This window comes from Neoarius graeffei, chromosome 7 (genome assembly GCF_027579695.1).
Source record: "Neoarius graeffei isolate fNeoGra1 chromosome 7, fNeoGra1.pri, whole genome shotgun sequence".
NCBI classification, from domain to species: Eukaryota; Metazoa; Chordata; class Actinopteri; order Siluriformes; family Ariidae; genus Neoarius; species Neoarius graeffei.
Window position 1 is genome coordinate 15,754,614 of NC_083575.1, and position 22,269 is coordinate 15,776,882.

The 22,269-nt window shown below is 39.4% G+C and overlaps 1 protein-coding gene across 1 annotated transcript in view; it reads right to left on the reverse strand.

Moving 5' to 3' along the window:
• Nucleotides 1-22,269, reverse strand: part of LOC132889128 (MAM domain-containing glycosylphosphatidylinositol anchor protein 1) — a 700,848-nt gene that overhangs the window by 61,344 nt on the left and 617,235 nt on the right. The window contains exon 16 of the mRNA XM_060925323.1: nucleotides 5,496-5,626. Within this exon, the coding sequence (XP_060781306.1) occupies nucleotides 5,496-5,626 (131 nt within the window). The remainder of the gene's footprint in view (nucleotides 1-5,495; nucleotides 5,627-22,269) is intronic.

A 22,269-nucleotide genomic window follows, 5' to 3' on the forward strand; every position in this document is an offset into this window, starting at 1 on the left:
TTGTTAATTCTCTTCATTAAAAGGGAAAATGCTTTTAGCTGAGCATAATAGAGAGAGGGAAAAAGTTCGTTCCAAGAGCAGCAAGACAAATAGGAGACTGTAATTTCATATACGGGTGTGTGTGTTCACCAGCCACTTTATTAGGAACACCCATACACCTGTTTTATGCAGTTATCTTATCAGCTAATCCCTTGACAGCAGCAGAATGCATAAAACCATGCAGAAACAAATCAAAAGCTTCAGTTAATGCTCACTTCAAACATCAGAATGGAAAAAATTGTGATCTCAAAGTATGACTTTCACTGTGGCATGGATGTTGGTGCCAGATGGCCTGGATTGAGTATTTCAGAAACTGCTGATCTCCTGGGGTTTTCACACACAACAGTCTAGAATTTACACAGAATGGTGGAAAAAAAAAAAACACCATTGAGTGAGTGATGGTTCTGTGGGTGAAAACATCTTGTTGAAAAGGAGAGGTCAGAGGAAAATGGCCAGGGGTTGGGTTCCCGAAAACCTCTTAAGCTTAAGAGCATCTTTAACTGCCTCGTAAGCGCCATTGTTAAGCTAATGTGTTTTTCCCAAACAACGTTGTAGCCAAAGTAGTACTTTAGTTTGCTCTTAACTTATGATGGACCTGGATCACTCTTTTACAACAAAGAGCATCTCCTCATAGCTGAATACACAGAATGCGCATGCGCCTCAGAGGGACTCTCACAATCAATGGGCGGAAACTGGTGTTGAATCTGCTGGTGTTAAATTATTTTTCTTGTATGTTACAAGTACATCAAGTTAATTGTTAAATAAATATACGCAAAACATTATGAACATATTTCAATATATTATGGAATTACACATGGATATCATAATGTCACATTTTAATCAAATTTAGGCAAGTGATGATCATATTTAGTGCCATTTCTGCACCTTTAACAATGTATGTGTGTGTATAGACCCTTTTCAGTCATGTGACCTTCGTAAACGCGACCACCATTTTGGACATGTAGCGGACTTCAGCTCGAATTGGTTTGAATGCGAGGAAGGCGACAAACGGAGAACATACAAGAAAAAGGAGCGAGATGCAGAAAACACTTTTGCTATCCAGCGACGTAGGGCATTTACAGGGCGAGCAGAAGGAGAAATAACAGTAACAACACATTAGCAATGCCGTACAGAAATAACGGTTTACGGCACAGACCCTTTCGGTTCTCGCTCATCTAGCTGCTACAATGACTGCTTAGACTGCAACAGTAATACCTAACACACATTTAAGTATCCGTCGTAAAGACGTGAAACTCGTCGAGTGACGAGTGTGTTCATTGATAAGCTAACACAATCTAAAAGCAGACATACCATCACACTGCCCTGGCGCTGTGTACAGTTTACCTTCTACCGTATGGTTTGTGCACTCACTATTTGCCATTACTTTCTCCAACCGTTGTTACAGATTACAGGGAACGGCCTGGATTTAAGAGACAAATACATGTTCCTCTTATTTTGAACACTTATTTGTAGGCAGTGCTTAATTTGTAAAGTGGGAGGTCCCGGAGCGCAGAGGATGAGCGGCTCCGGTGCGGAAAAGGGGGGGGGGGGGGGGGGGGGTGCGGCGCTGCGCTTCTGGGCATGTTTTGTAATAACACTGCAAATTAAGTTCATCTGCAGATATTTTGTGGATGTCGTTTCATGAGAGAAATCACCAACAAGACAGATATCAAAATCAGACATTAACACTAAATAAACTTGCATTTTTTTATTTAGTTATTTTTTTTTTTTGTTACATAGTCAAAAGAGGTGTCGGATCACCGGATCCAGTGTAAATAGCTGCCAGAGCCAACGCCCGAGGTTCCGGAGCGCGCTCCGGCTTGCTCCCCCTCAAATTAAGCGCTATTTGTAGGACACTGCCTCTGATCTGTCCTACAGTCTACCAACAGCAAAGGAACACAACGCTAGCTAATGTCATTAGCTAATAGCTACTACAGAAGAACAAAGAGGTTACAATGGGTTATTTTAGCCTATTTGGTTACACACTCGCCGCCACAGAATGTTAACAGCAATGTAATGCCTTTTCTGGCTAATTTTATTCGTCTTACCTCCAACAAAGTGGTCACTACACAAGCGCTGGTATGCCGAGGGCTGCCAATCTTTGCTGTTTATGGCCGCTATCCATCTTCTCCGTCGGGATCCGATAAAATGATAACCCTTGCCTTGTTTGTTGATGGTTACTACATCCAGGTGCACAACAATATAGTGGCATGATGGAAGTCTTGCTGAAAATAAACACTTTCTTTGCTGCCGTTCCTCAATGTTGGCTGTGGTAAACTACTGGTAGTACACGTCCAAAATGGCGGCCGCGTTTGTCGTGACGTCACGTGAAAAAGGTCCATATAAAGGGAGAGCTTTGCCAACTTAAAGAAATGAGCGGGCACAGGGAAATTCTTATCTCATCTCATCATCTCTCGCCGCTTTATCCTGTTCTACAGGGTCGCAGGCAAGCTGGAGCCTATCCCAGCTGACTACGGGCGAAAGGCGGGGTACACCCTGGCCAAGTCGCCAGGTCATCACAGGGCTGACACATAGACACAGACAACCATTCACACTCACATTCATACCTACAGTCAATTTAGAGTCACCAGTTAACCTAACCTGCATGTCTTTGGACTGTGGGGGAAACCGGAGCACCCCCACGCGGACACGGGGAGAACATGCAAACTCCACACAGAAAGGCCCTCGCCGGCCACGGGGCTCGAACCCGGACCTTCTTGCTGTGAGGCGACAGCGCTAACCACTACACCACCGTGCCGCCCCCACAGGGAAAATATTTACTTAATTATTTAGCTTATTATTTGCTCAATCTTGTGTGAACATTTGTTCATTTAATAAAAAAAAAAATTGGGGATAAAAAAAATTGTCAAAAAATGTAAAATAGTTTCAATTATTAATTACCACTCTATATACGTATTGCTTAAATGATACAATATATTAACATATTTTAACACTTTATATTTCATTGTTTTTGGTTAAATACGAATGCCATGTGACCTTATAGACTGGATTTAGCAACTACTCATGCCTTTAGTAACTACAGTGTCTTGCAAACGTATTCATCCCCCTTTGGTGTTTGTCCTGTTTTGTCACATTACAAGCTGGAATTAAAATGGATTTTTTTGGGGTTACCACCATTTGATTTACACAACATGCCTACAACTTTAAAGGTGAAAATTGTTTTATTGTGACACAAATGATAATTGAGATGAAAAAAAAAACCCAGAAATCTGGAGTTTTTATGTGTTTCTTCTCTCATTAATTTGAACAAAATGTTCAGGATACACCAATGGTAGATTAATTATTCATCAAATCTCAATCCTAGTCAACAACTCCTTCAGTGACCGCTTCAAGGTTCAAATAGGTGTTCATCAAGGCTCAGTGTTGAGTCCCCTACTCTTTATCATCATGCTGGAGGCTTTGTCATGTGAATTCCGCACTGGATGTCCATGGGAGCTGTTGTAAGCTGACGACTTAGTTATCTCATCTGACTCGCTGGAAGAACTCCTGGAGAAGTTGTGTAGGTGGAAGTTTGGATTGAAGTCAAAAGGTCTTCATGTAAACATGAGCAAGACTAAGGTCACGATGTCTGGCCCCAACATGGATTCGCTGAGAGACTCAGGCAAGCATCCATGTGCTATGTGTAGGAAGGGCATTGGTAGTAATTCCATCTACTGCAGTGGGTGTTCGCATTGGGTTCATAAGAAATGCAGTAATGCACATGGCAGGCTGATCTCTGACCCATTGTTCAGGTGAAGCAGATGCCTAGGAACAGCTTGCCCCATCGATGGCAGGCCATGCGACCACATCATAGTTGATGAACACTGTCTGGATGTGGTGGATTCCTTTTGCTATCTAGGAGATACCATCTGTGCTGGTGGTGGCTGTGAGACTGCCACAATTACTAGGGTGAGAGCCGCCTGGGGCAAAATCAGGGAGCTGCTGCCTATACTGTCTTGCAAGAGCTCATCATTTCAAACACGGGGTAGGGTGTATGGTAGCTGCATTAGGGGTGCCATGCTGTATGCCAGTGAGTGCTGGGCCTCTAGGAAGATCGACATGGCAATGTCGATGAGTGGGTGATGTTAAGGTGGATGTGTGGGTCAAACCTGATGATGTTACCAGCATGAATGACTTACCGTACATGCAAGGCTCAAGATGGTTGACCTCGTGACTGCTATCAGATGTAAGTGGCTGCAATGGTTTGGACTTGGTTTGGGCTGAGAGCTGTATTAACACCATAAGGAGCATCCAGGTTGATGGGTGGAAAAGAAGGGCTAGGCCACGCAAAACATGGTGTGAAGTGGTCACAAACGACCTAAAGGTGGCCAACCTCACTGCAAATGACACAAGGGACCGAACAACATGGAAAATGAGGGTGAATGCCTATCATGCAATGTCACATCCGCCAGCTGGTGGAAACTGACGTTAATGGATAGTGAGTGAGTGATAGTGAAATTTGTTATTGTGATATTGGAGTGAATCTCTCACTCATTTTTTCATCTGAACATTGTCAATGGCCACCCAAAAGCACATCCTGAAGTGTTTTATGCCAACAATTTGACAAAATAAACTAACTTGGTCATTAATGATCATACTTTTCATTAGCTAATTCTGAAATTTATAATTATCACTTTTGTTATAGCAGCAATAAACCATAATTCCCTCATCCTCTCATTTTTCTCTCTTTTACAGCTTTAACTCTGACTGGAACAAAGTGTTGACACTGAAGACTCCTTCCAAAATGCCAAATAAACATCAAGTCTGAGAAATATCAATTAGACATGGTTTTAATGGAGCACTCGCCATACAAATCCCTGCCTCAGTTGTTACTCTAGAAATGTGAAGCTATCAGAACCAGCTTATGTAGCTTTAAAGTTGTTAGAAAAGAAAATGAATCAATAACTCCATCCCATCTATCTATTATCCATAACCGTTTATCCTGTGCAAGGTCACGGGCAAGCTGGAGCCTATTCCAACTGACTATGGGCGAGAGGCAGGGTACACCCTGGACAAGTCGCCAGATCATCACAGGGCTGACACATAGAGATAAACAATCATTCACACCTATGGTCAATTTAGAGCCACCAATTAGCCTAACCTGCATGTCTTTGGACTGTGGGGAAACCAGAGCACCCAGAGGAAACCCACACAGACACGGGGAGAACATGCAAACTCCACAGAGAAAGGCCCCCATCAGCCACTGGGCTCGAACCCAGAACCTTATTGCTGTGAGGTGATGGTGCTAACCACTACACGACCGCGCTGTCTGAATCAATAACTTTTGCAGTAAAATGTCCACCCACTGTAACAGCTTGGTGACTCAAAAGAAATGTCAATCCAGCAAAGCTACACAGCTTGACACAGCTTTTCCCCAAATCATTACCTCACTGATCTCTGCACAAGACCCCACACACACACACACCCACACACACACCTCAGATGTGTGTATGTACCTGGAATGGCCCGCTGGGATACACCACAATGTTAGCCTTCCTCCAGGTGGGGCCTTGGTGTCCTGAGAGTGTCCATACTAAAGAATCCACTGTGGCAATGCTCTTCACTCGTAGGAGGACATTCAGAGTTCCTACAATGAAAAAGAACAAAATATTTATTCATGCAACCTTATGTAATCAGATAATCATGCTGCAGCAGCACAATGTATAAAATAGTTACAGTTTCAGTTAAAGTTCTTATCAAACATCTAAATCTGGAAGAAATGTGATCTCAGTAACTGTGACCGTGGCATGGTTGTGGTGTCAGATGGCTTGGCTTGAGTATTTCAGAAACTCCTAATCTCCTGGAATTTTTTTATAGACAACATTCTGTGGAGTTTACACAGAATTGTATGGAAAACAAACAGCATCCAGTGAGCGCCAGGTCTGCAGATGGAAACATTGCGTTGATGAGAAAGGTCAGAGTAGAATGGCCAGACTGTCTTGAGCTGACAGGAAAGGTACAGTAACTCAAAACATCACTCTTTACAACCATGGTGAGCAGAACAGCATCTTAGAACTTACAATATGCCAAACTATGAGGTGGATGTGCTACAATAGTCAAAAAGAGAAATCTGAACAGGTGAAAACTGGAAAAAGACCAGGTGATGCTTTTCCAATCTTTAACTGGCCAGCAATGGTTTTCCCAAATGCCTCTTAACACTATGAACATCTTAACTCGTGGAGGGAGAGAGAGAGAGAGAGAGAGGAGTTCATTGGGCTGCTTGCTCTATCATTTAACAATGATCTTTGTGTTGCAATGCTTTTAAGAAACAGCACAGATTTGGTGAAGCTGTAGGAATCAGTAATGCTCAATATCTCATCTTAAACGTGCATTATGTGAAATAAAAACAGCTCACGGTAGTGATACTGATAGACCCATGTCTATTATCTTCTACAACCCAGATTCCAAAAAAGTTGGGACAAAGTACAAACTGTCAAAAAAAATGGAATGCAATAATTTACAAATCTCAAAAACTGATATTGTATTCACAATAGAACATAGACAACATATCAAATGTTGAAAGTGAGACATTTTGAAATTTCATGCCAAATATTGGCTCATTTGAAATTTCATGACAGCAACACATCTCAAAAAAGTTGGGACAGGGGCAATAAGAGGCTGGAAAAGTTAAAGGTACAAAAAAGGAACAGCTGGAGGACCAAATTGTAACTCATTAGGTCAATTGGCAATAGGTCATTAACATGACTTGGTATAAAAAGAGCACCTTGGAGTGGCAGCAGCTCTCAGAAGTAAAGATGGGAAGAGGATCACCAATCCCCCTAATTCTGCACCGACAAATAGTGGAGCAATATCAGAAAGGAGTTCGACAGTGTAAAATTGCAAAGAGTTTGAACATATCATCATCTACAGTGCATAAGAGCATCAAAAGATTCAGAGAATCTGGAAGAATCTCTGTGCGTAAGGGTCAAGGCCGGAAAACCATACTGGGTGCCCGTGATCTTCGGGCCCTTAGACGGCACTGCATCACATACAGGCATGCTTCTGTATTGGAAATCACAAAATGGGCTCAGGAATAATTCCAGAAAAACATTATCTGTGAACACAATTCACCTTGCCATCTGCCGTTGCCAGCTAAAACTCTATAGTTCAAAGAAGAAGCCGTATCTAAACATGATCCAGAAGCGCAGATGTCTTCTCTGGGCCAAGGCTCATTTAAAATGGACTGTGGCAAAGTGGAAAACTGTTCTGTGGTCAGACGAATCAAAATTTGAAGTTCTTTATGGAAATTAGGGACGCCATGTCATTCGGACCAAAGAGGAGAAGGACGACCCAAGTTGTTATCAGCACTCAGTTCAGAAGCCTGCATCTCTGATGGTATGGGGTTGCATTAGTGCATGTGGCATGGGCAGCTTACACATCTGGAAAGACACCACCAATGCTGAAAGGTATATCCAGTTTCTAGAGCAACATATGCTCCCATCCAGACAACGTCTCTTTCAGGGAAGACCTTGCATTTTCCAACATGACAATGCCAAACCACATACTGCATCAATTACAGCATCATGGCTGCGTAGAAGAAGGGTCCGGGTACTGAACTGGCCAGCCTGCAGTCCAGATCTTTCACCCATAGAAAACATTTGGCGCATCATAAAACGGAAGATACAACAAAAAAGACCTAAGACAGTTGAGCAACTAGAATCCTACATTAGACAAGAATGGGTTAACATTCTTATCCCTAAACTTGAGCAACTTGTCTCCTCAGTCCCCAGACGTTTACAGACTGTTGTAAAGAGAAAAGGGGATGTCTCACAGTGGTAAACATGACCTTGTCCCAACTTTTTTGAGATGTGTTGTTGTCATGAAATTTAAAATCACCTAATTTTTCTCTTTAAATGATATATTTTCTCAGTTTAAACATTTGATATGTCATCTATGTTCTATTCTGAATAAAATATGGAATTTTGAAACTTCCACATCATTGCATTCCGTTTTTATTTACAATTTGTACTTTGTCCCAACTTTTTTGGAATCGGGGTTGTAATTTTGTGACAATGGTGGGAAACACAAGCCACTGATGTTCAATGATATAATATCTATAAATAATTACAAATCTAATAGCAAGTGCTACATGTGGAAAGTTGAGGAAGATAAATAAAAATGGCTCAAATAAAGAAACAAAATATTATTTTACATATTTGAATAATGTGCCATTTTTTGAACAGTTTGTTTGCAATTAATTTTATAGCTGAAATGGTCCCTTTCTGTAAAATCCCTGAAACAACATTATACAATAATCCAATAATGTGAGCTGTAAGTATCAAAAACAAGGTATTACATGATGGTGCTTCCATATCTTTTCAAAGATGACAACTAATTACCTTCCGTTTGCACTGTTATTATTGTTTTGTTTTCATATTTATGGGTTAACGCTTGCTTCTAACTCAAACTACTCCATAACACTAGAAGATGTAATATTCTTTTAATGGTTAATTTGACAGACAGTAGGTGTGCATCGGAAAATATAGTATACACTTCACAATTCCATTTTAGTCTCTTGGCTATAAAATGTACTGAGTTCACCATTACATTTACAATGCATAACAAGTCAGGTGAATCATATATAGATTTCTTAACGAACACATGTTTAACATGTTAAACGGAAACAGAAACTTATGTCTTAATATTCACTTAAAAACATAAACAATCAGACAAAAAAAGTGGCACATTAGGATTTAGTGGAAATGAGGAGAAGTGCCACCTGTATGGCTCATGAATTAAATTATCCTTCCTACTTAGTGCTTAAGGGGAGCCAATGTACAGTATATTTCAGCTCAGAATAGGAATAAAAGCCCACCAGACAAAACTGAAAGGAGTAGCATGAGAGAAGAGGCAGTCAAGAGTTGTATTCATAAACCATATTTGCATGTTTATATACCAAATATAACATCATAATGGAAAACGTGGCCTGCATCAATAAGCATCACACATTCATCTGACACAAGTGATATAGTTTGGAAGAAAGCACGACAACCTTCATCCTTTTAATGAATGTGCATCAAGGGACACCAAGTGGGCTTCTGCCTGAAAGGTCCTGCTACATTTGGCTAGTGTTCACAACCCTGGACACGCACAAGAGACATGGAAAGTAAAGATATTTATAGATGGGAGTGTATGAGGTGTCACATGGGTCAGTATTCAAACATTAGCTCTCAGACACGTTAAAAAAAAAAGGTTCAGTAATTGACCCATTTACCTCCTACTGTATATACACAAAAAATCCTTTCACATTCAGTAGTTTACTTTCACATTTTGTCAAGTCTTTTCAACACATCGCTGTCAAATCCAGCTTGTCGTCACTACTGCTAATAAGGTATGCTAAGAATTGACTGCAATTAATGATAAGCTAGCCATTAGACATCTGTGACAACTCCAAATCCAGTCATGTCATGTATTGACAACTGCAAATCTTGCTATTGCAAAACTAATTACTTACGTTATGTAAGATATGTATGGATAGAATAAAATATCTTTATTGACATTGTAAATAAATACAACGAAATTGAAATGCAGTCCTTGGTGCAAAACAACAACAACAACAAAACGCTATAAAGAAAAGAAAATAAGAAAACAAATATATAAATAAATAATTTAGAAAGCTATATAAAATAAATCACCACTCACAAACATTCACATCCCTTGGTGTGGAGGGCATTGCACAATCCCGTATTGTATCATATTTATGTTAATCAATGTACAAGTTTGCTTTATTTAATGCCCTTATGGCGCTGGCATTGAAACTGTTCCTAAGCCTGTTTGTTATAGCTGTTAGTGTCCTGTTATGTCTGCCCGAGGGCAGCAGTTCAAACACAGAGTGTCCAAGGGTGAGATGAGTCCCTGAATATGATATCCTGGGAAAATATCCAAAAATGCAATTATAAACAGCTATCAATATATTCCCCTGAAATGATGTGGAAATGAATCTCAGTGATGTTTCCACTCTTGTAACTACAGAACCAGTCAAAAGTTTGGACACACCTACTCATTCAATGATTTTTCTTTATTTTTATGAATTAAAAGACACTTCTTGTCTTAAAGTAATATTGGATGTCATTTCTCTTTACTTACATTACATTAGTCGAGCGGTTGTTGACATAATATGGATTACTACAGTTGTTGAATAGGGCTATTTACTGTATATTTACTATTTACTTTTTGATCTCAAACACATTAAGAAGGCAAGAAATTAGTCCACTAATTATTTTTGATAAGGCACACCTGTTAATTGAAAAGCATTCCAGGTGACTACCTCATGAAGCTGGTTAAGATGATGACAATAGTCTGCAAAGCATCAAAGTAAACGCTGGATACTTTGAAGAATCTAAAATATGAAAGATTTTGGTTTTTGACACTATTTTGGTTTACCACATAATTCCATATATGTACCATATGCTATTTCATAGTTTTGATGTCTTCAGTATTGTTCTACAATGTAGAAAATAGTTAAAAAAAAAAAAAAAAGTAGTGCGGTACAAACTTTTGACTGGTCCTTTACATACATTGATTTTTACTTTTACTGTTCTAATGCATTATTGTTTGTATATTAACTTACATGAGGACTTGTATGATGGATGGGCCACAAAAAATAGATTTTCAAATGCGTCATTGTTGATATAGTGAAATTTTCTATGAGGAAGTATATTTAAATAATATTGGCTGGTGTTGAGTGGTATATCAAATATATTCTATTCAGCTAGCATGATACTGAACGAGTTGAAGATGAGTTCAATATCATGCTGTCAGTAATGACACTGAAAACCTGAGTTCGGCGTCGCCTCCTAACACAGCTGCTCCAGACTACAATTCCCAAGCACCACAGTGCCCCTCATCTCCAGAATTCTAGGAAGTTCACCTGTTTCCCATTTCCCCATAATTACTTCCCTTATAAACCCAACATTCACAAATGCTCACGGCGAAGTATTATTCTGTGTCCCTGATCATACCATGCCTTCTGATTTTCTGCCTGACTTCTAGTGGTTTTGGCTTTGTTTACATTTATTTTTGACTTCATTTACTTGCCCACCCTTTGACATTGTTTGCTAATTGACTGACCCTTGCCCATCCCCAACTACCGTATGTCTTCAGATTGCTGTATTGGATTTGGTTGCCAGTTTTCAACACACCTGCTCTCCCCTGTACTTGCAGCCGTAAGTGCCTGCATCCTGACACATGCAAGCTTAATAGAATACATCTGACATACCATGAAAAAAAGCCAGCCAATATGATCATTATACATACACATTCGATGGAACAATTATAGATTTGTTTACAAATTTGTCAGTTGCTCACTAGCGTGGAAGTTTTATGTGTAATATGTATCTTATGGCATTTTCAATTTACTGCGACAGTTTACTGCCGGTGCTGCCAGCAAACAAACAAATGGTTCTACACATGCACAGCAGAAAACTCTCATTGAATATTCGCATCAGCTCCGATGTGTGACATGTCTTGACAGCCATGCAATATCGTAAACCATATTCAAGGCTTATTCTCCATTGGGTAGCGTGATGTAATACACATACTGTAGGATAAGCAATATGCTAAAAATATTGCATCCTATCAAACCAAATTAATGAAACCTGCTAGAAGGGAATAGAATACATGTTTTTATTCCATCGTAAAAGCGTCCTGCATGTATAATAATTAGAAATAGACATAAAGCTTGAAGGTTTCTGATATTATAAAGTCTTCAAGACAGTTGGCTCTGTGGTTTCTTGGTAAAATAAGTTACATTTTCTCAAATTAATGTGCAAAAAGCACTTGAAAAAAGTGGTTCAAACACTAACCAAACACAAGGTACTTGATCCAGAATTATAGAAAAACACCTTGACAAAAATAACCATAGCTAATGAAAAATATGCATGTTTACCTCAAATGTTATGAGTTTATGAAGGATTTGATCTTATTTCTGAAACAAACCATGATGGTATCTATCAATAACAGTATAGGTTTATTTAGTCAGTTTATTACTTTATTTAGTCAGATTTGGAAGAATGTGTAAGAAGTCAGGTGTTGACTAATTCCGTTTATAATAGAACATATCAAGATATTTCTACTTGTTGTCATTTAAACACACCACTAACTCAGAGTTACATCTTCCACTTCACATCATGTTCCATCATGTGTGTGTTACATGCCTTACTAATCAGTACAACATATGGAAACAAACAAACCAAATGTAACAAACAAGCCTTAAAACTCAGCTCTAACGTCTGTCCTTGAATGGTCTATATTCAATAGATGACAGTGAAACTCACAAATACACACCGCAAACTGGAAATAGATGAAAAGGTTCTTTTTGTACCGGTACTTCACACTGAGAATTGGGGAAAAGAAAGTGGAAAATATTTACAGAGGAAACAAAGAACAAGGAGACGAAGGAAGATGAAAACAAATACAAAATAATTTGCCACTTAACCACTTGACAAAGACGTGTACTGCTCCTTTTACTGTCTCAAATACAAATGTAACTGAGAACAAGAGTTGACCGTACCAAGGGCACACCCCCATTCAAACTGCCTGAAACAGAGGACCTGAGAGGAATGCTAGCTGAAGGACATACAGATACATGAATTTTGTTAGTTTTGTAAATGCGTGTCATTCTCTGGTTCTCTTTTGTATCAATATACACTCACTGGCCACTTTAGTAGGTATACCCATACACCTGCTGTTTTATGCAGTTATCTAATCAGCAGCACAATGCATAAAATAATGCAGATACAGATACAAAGAGCTTCAGTTAATGTTCACTTCACACATCAGAATGGGAAAAATTGTGATCTCTGTGACTTTCACTGTGGCTTAGGTGTTGGTGCCAGATGGACTGGTTTGAGTATTTCAGAAACTGCTGATCTCTTGGGGATTTCACATACAACAGTCTCAAGTTCACACAGAATGGGGCAAAAAAACAAAAACACTGACTGAGTGACAGTTCTTGTGGATGGAAATGTCTTGTTGATAAGAGACGTCAGAGGAAAATGGCCAGATTGGTTTGAGCTGCCAAGAAGGATTAGTAACTCATAGCAACTCTTTACAACCATGGTGAGCAGAAAAACATCTCAGTATGCAACAGCAAAAGACTACATTGGGTTCCACTACTGCTAGCCAAGAACAGGAATCTTAGAATAAAGAACAAGTTCTTATTAAAGTGGCCAGTTCTATATCATTCCAAAATGAAACAATGGAAAATGTGAAGTTCGGGGGGGGGAGGAATACTTATGCAGGCCACTGTAAACTGGGACAGGACAGTGGTAGTTATGTTGAGTTTAAACTTCTCTGGGTAGTCATGAAATTACAGAATTAAATCTAATCATTCATACACACACACACACACACACACACACACACACACACAGCATCTAACTAGTTGTACATTTTGTGTCTCAAATTTTAACAACCAAAAAAGGATGGATGTTAGGAATACATAAAAGAATTGGTTTTAAAAGATCCAAGTCATTCCTTTCAATGATCTCAGTAGAACAGCTTTGGGTTTTACCCTGAATGGTTGCAGCAAAACAAAGCTTATTAGCAAGGATAAAGGAAAGCCAGAAGGGATAACTGGGATTTTTCAATTGGACATATCTTATTCAGAGGCATTCACTCAATTTTCAAATCAGAGTAAAAGAGGTACTGAACATTTCTCGGACAAATCTGATCCGAGTCTTGATTGAATCTTGACTTGATTATAGTACTATTGCTCAGTAGATGACGACAGCACCATTGCTAGTACTATATTATATAATTGTCACTGTTCATTTAATGTTTCATCTTATTTACTTAAGTCTTTGAAAGCTTTAAGGCTAAGTTATTAATTCCAGTGGCACCTGCTTTAAAAGAGATGGAAACAAGTGAATCATGTAGTGGTCCAATCCTAGTTTGACTCAGCATAATTTAGACAGGAAAGTTTAGCAGGACTGGAAACTGTTCATTAGGTTCTCATAAAGAATTTGTTTATTGAGTTGGTGCTGTGACCTGGATCAGCAATGCACCTGATTTCATTCACTGATACCACTTTCCCACCAACAGGGAACGGGTTCCGTTCTGGTTCTTGCACTAAATTTTGAACCTTTCAGAGCATTTTGACCAAAAATAAATTGGTTCAGAACCTGAAAAGTTGGTTCTCAGCTAGAACCATGACACTATCTGTGGGTGTCAGTGTAGAGGAAGCAGAACTCAACAATAGAGAATGCAACAGAAAAGGATATATCTTCAGAAAAAATGGACCTAAAACAAATATTTGCAATAACAAAAAATCTTGCAGGTAATCAATGCACACCGCCATCTTGCTACTTCTGTTTACTTCCACTGAGCATTGTGCAACACCCTGCATTCATGACAAATCCTTGATTACAATGGTTCCACTCAAAATGGGTGAAAACATGGGCTAGTTCACTGACCGGCACCAAAGTTCAAAGAATCCTGAATGGCACGAGTTCAAGAATCCATTTCCTGTTGGTCAAAAAGTGGTAGAAATACAATACTTAATCCAGCATTGACACTTGGTCTACTAGAACATTCACTGCACTGCTGAAGATGTGAAATTCATACATTTTGTTTTTGGCCAGGTCACCAAATATGTATCTAGTCCCCACCCATTTTCCATCCTACTGTTTCCTTTAAGAGGATGATCTGTATGGCTTCTATAATGTTCAGCTAAACTAGGCTTGCCTTGTTATTTATTATTAGAGAATACTCCAATAGTTAGCACAGAGCAGGGGTAAGACCTTCAAAGCTGGAGCCCAGCACAGGATCACATTTTTCTTTGTCAATCCTATGACAACTAACTCACCAGTTAAAGGGGAACTGAAGTCATTTTTAAACTTGCTTTATTTCTTAATTGATGTGTTATTCAATTACGTTTTCGGTTTTATTAACCTTATATCATGACTCGTATTGGCATATTATATTACACTTATCAGCCTTTTCGGTTTTTAGCCACGTTGAATGTAGGTCCATGGCAGGCGTCACTTATCCGTGCGATCTTCACAAGACTTGTGCGAGACTTCAAACGTGAAGTGTCAGCGCTGCCATTTTGAAAACTGTTCACATAGCGGCCAGATCGCCATATCATTCCAATTTAGATTAATTTTGAGATTTGCCAACTTCATCAGTGATGGACTGTCAGTCCTGCAAGCTGTGGCGCGTGCACCTGAAGGTGCGCCTTGGGCTGTGCACAGGCCGAGTGGGCTCCAGCACGCGCGCCGTGAACAAGGCGCACCTGAGCTCAATTAAGGAACTATGTGTTTGCCTATTTAAGGACTGTGCTGATGCATTTGCATCGCGAAGTATTACGATACGCATGTACACATTACTGAGTCTTTCTACACATTATCTTGATTTCCTGTCTCACGAACCTTTTGCTTGTATTCTCATTTTTGATCTAGCCTGCCGTTTTGGATTGTTTGCCTGTGTATATATTGTGTCACTGTATATATATTCTGCACTTTATTAAACTGTATACTTCTGCACATACATCTGCGTCCCTTGCGTACGTGACATGGAGATTATTCCATGACTTCGAACCAATGTGGAGTAGAGAACAGCTGGAAAGATGACAGGATAAGGACTAGTCCGTCGTGCTGGTATTTACATCATTACTGTCGCACAATTAAAATGTGCCAGATCAGGCGGCTGGTGGGTTTTCAAAATAATAAATACATGCATGTATTTTTGTGATAAATATATATACTGAGCACATTTCCCACATAATCTTCACTAAGGTTCTGGACAGCACGACAAAATGGCATCCGCACTATATAGTGCCTTATATAGTGAGTAGGGAGCGATTTCGGACATGGAAAACTTCTGGCTTGATTTCATCAGCATTCGAAGGAGGGCATGCGCGTATTTTGACAACGTTGGCAGATGTTGGTCACTTTGATTTCCGCTGTACGTTTTACTTCCATCCTACGAAGTCTCGCACAGGTCTCAGTGAATCTTATTTATGGCCATTGTTTTGACATATGGACTGATATGAATGAATGAATGAATGAATGAACCCTTTATTGTCACTGTTACCAGTGAAATTGACCATCAACCTGTCCTTACAGAGGGGGAACAGGACAGGAAGACAGGGATAAAAGAAAAGAAAAAAAGGAAAGATGAGGAAAAAAGAACACCCCCCCCCCCCCCTATGCTCCTATCAGGAGTACAGTGTGGGAACATTTAAAAACCTCCACAAAAGCACACAACAACACAAGTACACTTTGAAATCAGGGGTGGGGGGGAAGGGGCTAGGAGGGGAGGTGAGGAGGTAGAGGTAACCCAGCGCAAGCAAGCAGCCGTCCGCTCCTGCAGCCATGCAAACGGTGCAGGTCACGCACCCGCTTGTCACACTGGGGGTGAAAAAACGGCGACCGCGGAAAATTGGGGAAGGAATGCGGCGAGAGTGTCTCCCAGCAGTGACCTTCTGGGGGAAATGTTACCCAGCAACGGCCTTGATCAAGGCCGGTGCTGTTCAGGGAGCCGAATGTCGATAAGATAGAGATTGTTTAGTCTTTCAAACAGACGCAGTCTTTACACGTCCACACCACTCGTCCATATCTGTCCATTTCGTCCATTCTGTTCAATTCAATTCCATTTGGTCTCCGAAATACGTATTCCTTGCAAAGCTGAAAGCTGCTCCGAGATAACAACCATTTTGTGGTTAAAGTTCTGAATGTCCACAGTCCAAGTGCCAACAGCTTTGCCCACCACTCCAATCATATCGGGCAGCTTTGTGGGGCTTTGAACAGCTGTCATCGTTGTCTGATTTCCTCGATATACCAGGGCAATGCCTAATCCAATCATCAAAAGTCCTGTAATCATGGTTCCGAATAGGTAGATATCTTCAATGTCCTCCACAGACATTCCGGCAGGACAGGTGGGTTCCCCCGAGCCCAGAAACCGTGTCAATTTCATTAGGAGACGAGTTTATCAAATCCATGCTTTTTTAGTTTAGAAATTCAATGCGGAGAGAGTCTCTCAAAAAAAAAAAGGTATAGGCAGACGAGACGAACAAAGAGGACAAGCAGGAAAAAAGGAGAGGAGAGGAGAGCAGAGATGCGACCGCCTTCCGTGAGAGCACGGAGGAAAAAAAAAAGCTGATATATTGATATCATATGATATAATGATATATTACATAGCATATTTCAAACACTCATAACTTGCTATAACAGTGACAAAATAGCTGTCAGAAATGCATTCCTACATTTTATAAAATGAGATATGGAATTTTGATAAATTTGCCTTCATTTCCCCTTTAATGCTGAGTAACTGAATAACAGCTGGTCTTTGCAGCCTTTTCAATTATATTTCATCTTCCTTTTTTTTACTTCTTACTGTAGCTTGTCTGCCTGCTTTCTTCCTCCAATTCTCAGAGGCTGTTATCCAGGGTTAACATATCAGCAGCCATGCAGAACTATTTTTCCCTGTGCTAATTGCGGACATTGTTAATGTTAGCCTTGCGCGGCTAGTGCATCTCAGATCTTTGCTTGCTAACAGGGATGTCTGATTCTTTGCAGAAAACCCAGAGTAATGAGGGCTCAGAAGGTCATGTTTCCCTCTAAAGCTGTAGTCTGTACTCACTGAGCTGCTCATATTGCCAACGCTCAAGCTAATCATTCACAGATTATGTACACAGCACTGGCGATCAGCCAAACTGGGGGCCTTAAACACAGATGATGGAGCTTCACAGTGTGATTAGTGATGCTAACAGAGATTTGACGCTGGTTAAAGATGGTATTTATGATAATGCATGAGCAGGTTTCAGAGGTAAGGGACGCTGCTTTTGGCTAAATGATGGGTTTGGCTCAGGGTTTTCTCTTTATTTTGCATATAAAATCGACATTTTTAAAGGATGTTCTACAGAATGGAATCTTTTCTGTGTGGAAAAATCCAAAATGAGGGTGTTTTTCCTTTTTTTTTTTTAAATAAATGGTACACTTTCTCTCTCTATGTGCACGAGTGGCTCATGTGAGATGAGCGCCCTGGAGTGATTCCGATTGTGATTAATGTGCCTCGCCTTTCAATTCTAATTTTCATTAAGGATGTGCTGTCTTTTCACAGTCTCTTAAATAGTAATGGAATTAATAAAACATATGCTTTGAAATCAGCAGCAGTGCAGGCCCCAAGGAGAAAGTGTAACCGTTTTTCAAAAGGCTGAGCGAATTTAAGGGATGTCTCTGCCAAATGTGGAGCAAATGGCAGATAATTATTGTGCAGGATCTCAAAATGAAGAGGAAATGATTGGAATAGAAATTAAAGCAGTGATTTCAGGCACAAAACAGTGGAAGAAAAGAACACTTACATGCTTAAATGCACAGTTACACACACACACATTGTAATTCTAATAGATGTATAAAGTTTATAAATTTGGGCTTGGGTTAATAGATGTCTCGAACATTTCCCTTGATTCCAATGATATAATAGATCCACAATGCAGTGCTTAAATGCTAGCATGAACATCTCACCAGTGCTACTCATTTGTCAAGTTCCCCAGTTAAAATGTCAAAAGTTCATTAAAAGATAAAGCACATACCTTGTTTTTGACTTTCCACTCGACATAAAGTTCCTATATATATATATATATATATATATATATATATATATATATATACATACACACACACACACACACATATAAACACACACTGGCCACTTTATTAGGAACATCCATACACCTGCTGTTTTATGCAGTTATGTTTTAACTTTGTTACAAACTGGGACTCTGGTCACCATACCAGTCAGGGATAGGTGGAGATGAATGTATGCACATTAGATATTTATTAAGAAAAGTGCAATCAGACAAACATTCCAAATCACCAGGCATAAATTAGAAACGATAAACAAGCAGTAGGTTGGGCGAGGCACAAACAGAATATCATAAGCACAGACAAAGGCAGAATCAAAGGACTAGGAACAGGAACTAGGAATTCAGAAACCAGGAAATCAAAACCATGCATGGCTTGGTAATGTGGCTAAACAACTCAATACTTCGCAACGTGAGTTAGTCTTTGGCGTCCTTATATATACGCGATGACTGCGCCTTAATCCAGTGTAAGCCATTAGCGGCACGTGCACATGAATCAGTTAGCAGCGCGTGCCATCCACAGCGTGCACAAGATTCAGCAAATGTGCTCGGGTGTGCATACTTGCCAAGTTTTCAAAATTCTCATGGAGGAGAAAAGTGCGTGAACAACATTTTCAATTGGACAAGGGTATGATGCGCGGTTGAAACGATAAAAACAGTGGATCCCAATTAATTGCAAACCATTTGAAATTTATAAAATTAAAGAGTTTTTGAATTGTTGATGTTCTATCACTTATTATAGGTTATGGGATTCATGTATCAGGCATGAGATAGCTCAGTGAAAAATCTGAAATAATACTCGTCTTGAAATTTAATATAATAACAATGAAAGGGAAGTCTTAAATCAGATTTTTAGCTGAAAAATCTCATGCCTGAATATTGTATACATACAGAGACCTACAGAAAATAACACAGGTGATGCTTTAGAAGAATGTTTGTTTATAATTTCTTAAAATAGTCACAGTGAAAGGTATTATTGGATTGCATCAAATGTGTTTTCCTTCTGTAAGCTCATGTAAAAATGCAGAGAAATGCATATATAAATTAAATAAAATTTTATTAAGATTTAACCAAAATCGTAACAACTCAGGCGGCATGGTGGTGTAGTGGTTAGCGTTGTCACCTCACAGCAAGAAGGTCCTGGTTTGAGCCCCGTGGGCGGCGAGGGCCTTTCTGTGTGGAGTTTGCATGTTCTGCCAGTGTCCGCGTGGGTTTCCTCCAGGTGCTCCGGTTTCCCCCACAGTCCAAAGACATGCAGGTTAGGTTAACTGGTGACTCTAAATTGACCGTAGGTGTGAATGTGAGTGCGAATGGCTGTCTGTGTCTGTGTCAGCCCTGTGATGACCTGGCAACTTGTCCAGGGTGTACCCCGCCTTTCGCCCGTAGTCAGCTGGGATAGGCTCCAGCTTGCCTGCGACCCTGTAGAACAGGATAAAGCGGCTAGAGATAATGAGATGAGAGCTGAGTAACAACTCAAATACTGCATTGTCTTAGCACTACTAAAATGCATCTCTCTCACTAAACACTTTCCAACAGAATTTTTTAAAAAGCACTAGAAATACTATCATAATCCTATCGGAATGCATCAAAGGAATTTGCTCATTTGCAAACTTTGACTGAAAGTTTTCAAACAAAATTTAAAAATGGCACTATAAATACTACCATATTATCAGAATATACTCCACAAAGAAATTCACTTGAATGCAAAATTTTAGTACTACCAAAATACACTCACTAGTAATCTTTCACTTAAAACCTCAAAACTCTATCAAAATCAATCACTTTCCAGATAATTCACTTGTAAACTTTCACTTAAAACTTTCAAACATAAATTCAAAATAGCACTAACACTACCACACTATTCAAATACACTCATCAAATAAATTTTCTGTCATGCAAAATTTCACTAAACACTTTAGAAGTTGTACAGTTTGTTTCTGAAATGGTATGGAAGACTAGTTTAATTTCACACTCAAATGTCCATTATATTCTGATTTAAGGTATCTTTACCTTAAAAATGTGTAACTGGCTGGTCGAACATTGCTCATCCATGTAAATTCATTCTCTCATGCAACCTGGTATTTACATTCATATTTTTGCCGTTTGGTATTTGGTTTAGTAGCTATGATGAATGACTGCTTGTAAAAAATGTCTGACAGCCTGGGTGAATCCTACGTTACGGAAGTGACTGTCGTTCTGTTCGTTGATTGGTTAAAAATCAGTTGACATCAGCAGTGTTTATCATACGATTCTGATTGGACATAATCGGGAGTATTTTTAATTTGGCGCGAGGAATTTCCCAAAACTGGGAGATTATCCAGTTTTTAACAAAATACAATCGGGAGACGGAGGCTAAAATTGGGAGCCTCCCACCGAAATCAGGAGGGTTGGCAAGTATGGGTGTGACAGTACCCTACAGAAGGGGTTCTCAACCTTTTCTACTTCAAGGCCCACCTATTCATACTTGTAATTAGTCAGGGCTCATTAAAAAAGATCCCCAATTATTTTGACTCATCTATTCTATTAGGATTTAATTTTAAGTGTATTAATGGGATGCAACATCACTCCCTGTTACAACTGGGGGCCCAGGAATGAAATAAACGTAATAAAAACAAACTTTTTAATTGTAGGTATTGTATTTAAAATTGTATGGATGTGCCAGAAGCCAAACCATGTATGCAGGGCATTCTCAGTCAAAAGGGATTAATGATCCAAAAGTGGAGTCTGGTCGAGTAACAGAAGAACTTATTGCCATGTATGTGTACAGCAAACAAGCAAGTTATTAAAACCAAGTAGTACACTCAAAAGAAGTGGATATAGAAACCACTCAATGGGATAGATCCTTACACGTTAACAAAGAAGGGTTTTTCCTGAGTGGGAAAATTATTGATTGAGTTCCCTGACATCTCAAACTACCTGGTGCTGCAGACATCATTGTATACGGACAAACAGATAAAAACCTGAAAGTAGGCATATTAGGTGAAAATTTAAATTCAATCCAAATTGCTTGAAACTGGTCTCATTGAATTCACAATTGAATGCTGAACAACATACTTTGTACAGAATTAAAATTTTTATCCATTCTTGAGATATTACAAATCAAAGATTGAAGAAATGGTTTAATTTTTAGAAAGCTGATGTAATATTAGGATAACATGGTCCAAAATGGGCCTAATTAACATATCTTTTTTTAAATAACTTTATATTTTTCAAAATATTTACATGGAAATTGTCAGGTACATAGATGGCTGCATACTTTATTGTCTGCACCTGTATTTAGGGTGGGGCTATAAAACGGTTTCTGTCTCTCTCTCAGCGAGGCTGGAAGCACTTCTTTTCGGTTTTTGTAGGCACTATTTTTGATATTCTCTCTGACACAGGCACTTTGACTCCTTTCTCAATTTGTCCCCTTTACATTTCTTTAGCTCTCAGTTTCTCATTTATTTACCTAACATATTGATGCATTCATTCACCCACTCATGCATGACATCGACCATTATCTTTTTCATACCCCTATTTGATTGATTATTAATACTGGTAATAATACATCTTTATTCTTGATTTGAACCGTTTTGTGTCTTGTCCCTCATTATGTGATGGTAAACGAGTCTGCCGTTACATAATTTGGGGGCTCATCCAGGAGG